Source organism: Marmota marmota, unplaced genomic scaffold, assembly GCF_001458135.2.
Source record: "Marmota marmota marmota unplaced genomic scaffold, marMar, whole genome shotgun sequence".
NCBI classification, from domain to species: Eukaryota; Metazoa; Chordata; class Mammalia; order Rodentia; family Sciuridae; genus Marmota; species Marmota marmota.
The window spans coordinates 1-5,317 of NW_026000054.1; the positions used below are offsets into that span (position 1 = coordinate 1).

The 5,317-nt window shown below is 36.2% G+C and overlaps 1 protein-coding gene across 1 annotated transcript; it reads right to left on the reverse strand.

Annotated features, from left to right (window-relative positions):
* Nucleotides 1-150: 150 nt before the first annotated feature.
* On the reverse strand, nt 151-5,097 carry LOC107134422 (integrin alpha-4-like). Its single transcript, XM_015476527.2, has 4 exons — nt 4,959-5,097; nt 4,500-4,586; nt 2,751-2,841; nt 151-740 (listed from the first exon to the last, which is right to left on the reverse strand). The coding sequence occupies exons 2-4, from the start codon at nt 4,571-4,573 to the stop codon at nt 612-614; spliced, it is 294 nt and encodes a 97-aa protein (XP_015332013.2). The 5' UTR covers nt 4,574-4,586; nt 4,959-5,097; the 3' UTR covers nt 151-611.
* Nucleotides 5,098-5,317: the final 220 nt, after the last annotated feature.

Below are 5,317 nucleotides of genomic sequence, written 5' to 3' on the forward strand. Positions count from 1 at the left end.
ATTATACATGAAACAATAGCATGAACTATCTAAATCTGGATTTTTTTTTTTTTTTTTTTTTTTTTTGGTACTGGGTATTTAACACAATGGTGTTTAAACATTGAGTCACATTCCCAGCCCTTTTTATTTTTTAATACAGGGTATCACTAAATTGCTTACAGCTTCACTAGGTTGCTAAGGCTGGCCTTGAACTTGTGATCCTCCTTCCTGTCTTGCAAGTTGCTGGGATTACAGGTGTGTGCTTCAAAAGTAGTGATGTAAATATTGCTTCCTATAGAAGGCTCTGTTTCTGATTTTCCAACAGTTGGCTTCAAGCTTTATGGAAAATTCTACTAACTAAATTTCTTCCACAGGTCCACATCACAAAGAATGCATCCTCAAATAGTTACTCAATAAAGATGGGGGAAAGGTTATATTAATTTGTAGGTCAAACCCAAAGATTTTGCTGCTATTCTATAGTTCTAAAGCAGTGTATAATGGTCAAAGTATACTCAATGCATGGTGAATGTATAGTTGTGCCTATAAGAGAACAGAAATCTTCATCTTAGCAAAATGACTTAGAATAAAGGTGTGGTTTGCATTTTTTAAATATTTAAGACACCTCAAAAAGGTCAGATGGAATACATTTTTACCTGGACATCCAAAATGTTGAACAGTTTATCAGTTTGAGGAGTAAAAGAATTTGGTACCATTATTTCCACACTCGCATTTGGAGCCATGCTAATGCCAGTGTTGATAACCTGGTAAGGAAAAAATTTCAAGCAATTTAAAAATATTTTTCATGAATGAAGAACAAAAATCAATGAGCTTTGAGGTGACCATGCCAGATTTACAGTTGTGGAGGTTTGTAGTTGGTAGCCACATAGCAAAGAGACAGAATATTCATATTGAGAATTTTAAAAGTTTTTAGTGATTTCAAACTCTCTTCACTGTTCCTAGCCTCCTCCCCTCCCCCCAAAGTCCAGGCTGATGGTTTATTGTAGAAAGTCTTAAGAGATATTCTTATCAATATATTTCCATTCCACATTATATATTTTAAAAACATGACCACCTGGTTCTCATGACTATCCTGTGAAGTGGGCCACCATTCTACTATTCGCCAGCTAAGGAAAAAGCTAAGGGATATATATGATGTTCCCAAGATGAAAGCTAAAGAGTGGCAAGTGTTGATATCTCGGTATTCTATCTCTAAATCCTATAATGTTTTCACAAAATAACTATCATAAGAGGACGATATCGGCAGTAAGGAATAAAATGTACTTTTATTCAGGAATATTATAATGCTAATGCATTCAGAAAACTGGAAATGGGTATACTACTGAATTTTCAAGAAAATACAATATTCTGAATACTTCTCAAAAAAAAAATAAAAAGGAGACAATGTATCATTATTGATAAATTTGGGGATTACAGATCCCTGAAGAAAGACATTGGGCCAAAATATTGCCTAGTGAGAGCTTAAGTATAAAACCTGTAAGTCAGAAACAAGATTTGCAGCAATACCTGCATGAGAAAGGATGAGTCACAGACCCAAATGCATATGACAAAATGAAGAGACTGTCCCTAGATTTGGGACAGGTGGTAATTGCTAAGCCACAGAGCTGCTGCAGGAAGAAACATCAGCAACGGGTACCAAGCAGCACCCAGGACTATAGACCAGGTCTTCCTGATGCCAGTAAATAACAAAAGCAAATTGTAATTAGGCTACTAACCTTCAGACCTCTAAGAACATCTACATACTTGAACAGACTCACCACAACTTCAAACTGCATTTCTCCAGTCTGATTTACTCCATTGTAAATTAGAAAATATTTATTAAACATCAAAATTGTCATTCTAGAATCCAGCTTGGTTCCTGTTTTATGAAAGTGCAAGCCCCACCGACTTCTGACAAGCATTTCTTAGGACTTTGAAGAACAGTTCTGACATTATTACATATCAGTGTAACAAAAACTTGAATAGACACAGAATTGATAGGATTTCATTCTTTCTACAGATCTGCACAGTAATCTGCATTTTGGTTAAAAAACACAATTGATTCTCAAACATTCTGAAAAACATTTTATAAAATATACCTAATACAAAACTCACATCCTCAGGTTGTTATATAACTAAGAATGTCTGGATAGTGCTTTTGATTCAAAAATATTTCTGTAGACATATTTTCTCATCAACACCTGTGATGCAACCAAAACTTGTTTGACAGTAGAAATTTTATTTAAAAAGCTTTATATTAGTATATTAATATTTATAGATCATGATAATATTTACTTTTTAAAAGATTATTCAATAATTGATAAAGTGCTTATCACAGGTCATAAACCTGTGGCCCAAAAGGCTGACCAAGTTGATCCTAAATGGAAAGGGGCGGCAGTATATGGCTTTAACTGGTAATGTCAGGGCTATTATAAAGCTTGAATCAAGAAGAGATTTCACTGATTTCCTCCTAAAGAAGTCTTCTCCCAGCCTAACTCGCTTGTATGCATCTCCAATGGATTCGGCTCACCCCCTAACTTTGCCTGTTCCATGTGTTTCTTCTTTTCCTGCATGCCCTCCCACGTGTCCTGGAAGGACTTGAGGACTTGAGTACCAGGGATAAGAAAAAAGGGAGAAGAGCATCAGTAGCCTAGAAGTAGCTCTGTAGTGAGCTACGGTGGAGGGTATGGTGGGGATGAGACGTTCCCTGGAGCAACTCATCAGTAACATCCTTCACAGTTGCTACAAATATCCACACAATTAACTTTGCTTACGTGGAAAGTGAAGTTCATTTTCTCTGTCATACATGCTTCAGGCTCATTTTCCTCACTTGATCCATACACAAATGAATTTGGGTTCACAAACCTGATAGAAATAAAATCAAAGTTAATTAACTCTCTTCTTTGAAGAGCCATTGTAAATAATCTTTATAGGTGTGTTATAGCACAATTAACATGCTGTAAAAGTATACTATGGAATAATTCTGGTTTCTTGGTGATAATTTTATTTAAAAATTAATGGAATTGGAAGGCCATGTGCTCTGACTTGAGTGACAATGTTTGTTCTCACCAATATCCTCTTTTTATCTTCCCCAACCCTGCCTGGTTCATTCTATTGACTATTCTTTCTCTTCAGCCCTTAATGATTCATGCTATTTTGGTAACTATAGGATAAATCTTTAGCTTTCTGCTGGGGCTCTTAATATATAAGTCTAACCTATTTTTGAGTTCTTTTTTTTTTCATCCCCAATTCTTGCTGGCTACTTGTAACCCCAAGTCTGGGAAACAAGAAAAACACTGGTAGGTTCGGTAAGTTTTTGTTCAGAATACAAGTTGCCCCCTATCTAAACCTGTGATTAGACATGTACATAGTTAGCTAAGGACATTGACAAAGGCTCTTCCTACTCCATGAGTCTATTTGGCATTGCAAGTTAGATAATACCAAATTAGGGACCCATTAAACAGGAAAGAAATGAGAAATAATCAAATGACACAGTCTTATGAAGTTCAATAGTCATAGAACATTCCTTGCTCCAAATAATGAGACATAAATAATAGAAAAATAGGAATGTACTCAATATAAGAAAATTGAAGTGGAGCAGTGAGATAAACATTCAAAACCAGAAGCCATGCAGTCACCTTTCATTAGCTTATCCACTGACTCTCGAGGTTCTGCTCTCCTGTGAATGGCCTTCTTTCTCCTGTTCAGTCTCACAAACTTAGTACTCAATTCCACTGGACACTGTCATGTTATGCTTATGTCAGTTGATGTCATCTTTATGGGTGGTTAAAGTGATTGGGAGATTGTTTATATTTTAACATAAAAAGTAAAGCTCTGTATTTATTTTGTCCTGTATCTCATCTCTTCTAGTGCTTTAAATATGTGGCAGTCTGAATAATGTCCAGTAAAACAATTAGAGAGTATCTTAATCTCCTCTTTCTCTTTCCACACACCCCTTCCTAAATCAGGGCAGCCACAGCTCTGTAATTAGTAAACTCATGAGGAAGCAATGAATGATGGCATGACGGCTGACTGCAGAACTCCAGTCTCACGGGTGTGAAGGGTGGGCTAGGGACACCTGGCAGCTAGCTTTCTCACGTCTCAGTCCATTTGCTACACAGGTAGACATGGGTGTGGACAGTGGTGATTTGGCCAAACTCACACTTCTTTAAACTTCACACTTGCCATGGCTACTGGGAATGTTAGTGCAAACTGCACACCACGTGTCTCTGGATGTACCTAGATTGCAAAGCGTACAACTGAAAGGCTGACTGTGCCCTGCTAGAAGCTGATGGGGGCTCTTTCAGTAAGCAATCTCCACCAGCTGAGCTGGGGTTTAATATAGTATCAGTGATGATTATAGATTAAAATAATGAACAGTGAAGCCAGGAACTGCAACACTGAGATAACTGCTGAGGACACAGTATCCTTTTAATTTCCTAAATATGATTCTGTCATTCATGTAAGCAGCAATGGAATTGAAATTCCCTCTAAACTTTCCACGGGCCTCTGTATCGACTTACCCATGAGTAGTTAGCATAACCTCATATCTCACAGGTATTGCTAAAATCACTTTGTTATCCTCTAGCCTGTCCATGTCTTCATTTTCACTACAAAAACCAGAAAAACACCTTGTTAAATTCATCAAGCACAAAAATCATCTTCAGAGAGAACTCATTACATATTATATACACCTAATAAACTTATAGGTTTAACTAGTTTGGGGGATAAAAGAAAATGTGGTAGTAAAAAAAGAAATTTAGGATGGAGTTAATAGAACTTTTTCTCATTATTTAAGCTGCTACCATTTGCTTCTAATCCTAGAGGGATTTTTGTTTGCTTTTTAAAAACAAAGCATGTAAGAAAAGTTTGTTCTACAATTAATTGAACACAGATCCATGATTCTCCTAAAATTTCTCTCAAAATACAGGGGTTTGTTTCCTCTACTAAATTTTATTTTATTTTTTAATAATCAAATATACCAGGAGGCATGCACTGTGATGCTGAGATCCTCTTCTGCTCTGTTGAGTGAGCTCACATCCAGGAGAAAGCTAATATCTATCTGCAAAACATACACAGAAAAGGGCCATTTTAAAATAATCTAAAATACATCTTTTTGTCATCTGAATTTATTTTTCTTAGTAGTTTATTTTTTATGGAACACAGAATTGAAACTATTCTAGAGGCATAAACTACCCTCACTTGGAAGTAAGATATAGGGAAACTGTTTTATGGCAATTTTCAAGTGCAAGCATTTCCATAAGTGACATTCAGAAACAAAGCCGACTCTGAATGTAAAGACAGGCTGGTCCAGACGGACAAAATTAGAAATGCTTTAACA

Bases quoted from the DNA above. Each gene is read 5' to 3' on its own strand.
- LOC107134422 (XM_015476527.2), bottom strand. From the start codon at position 4,573: ATGGACAGGCTAGAGGATAACAAAGTGATTTTAGCAATACCTGTGAGA. The intron at 2,842-4,499 runs GTAAGTCGATAC...TATTTCTATCAG, and splicing joins GTTATGCTAACTACTCATGG to GTTTGTGAACCCAAATTCAT. The intron at 741-2,750 runs GTAAGCAAAGTT...TTTCCTTACCAG, and splicing joins AAATGAACTTCACTTTCCAC to GTTATCAACACTGGCATTAG.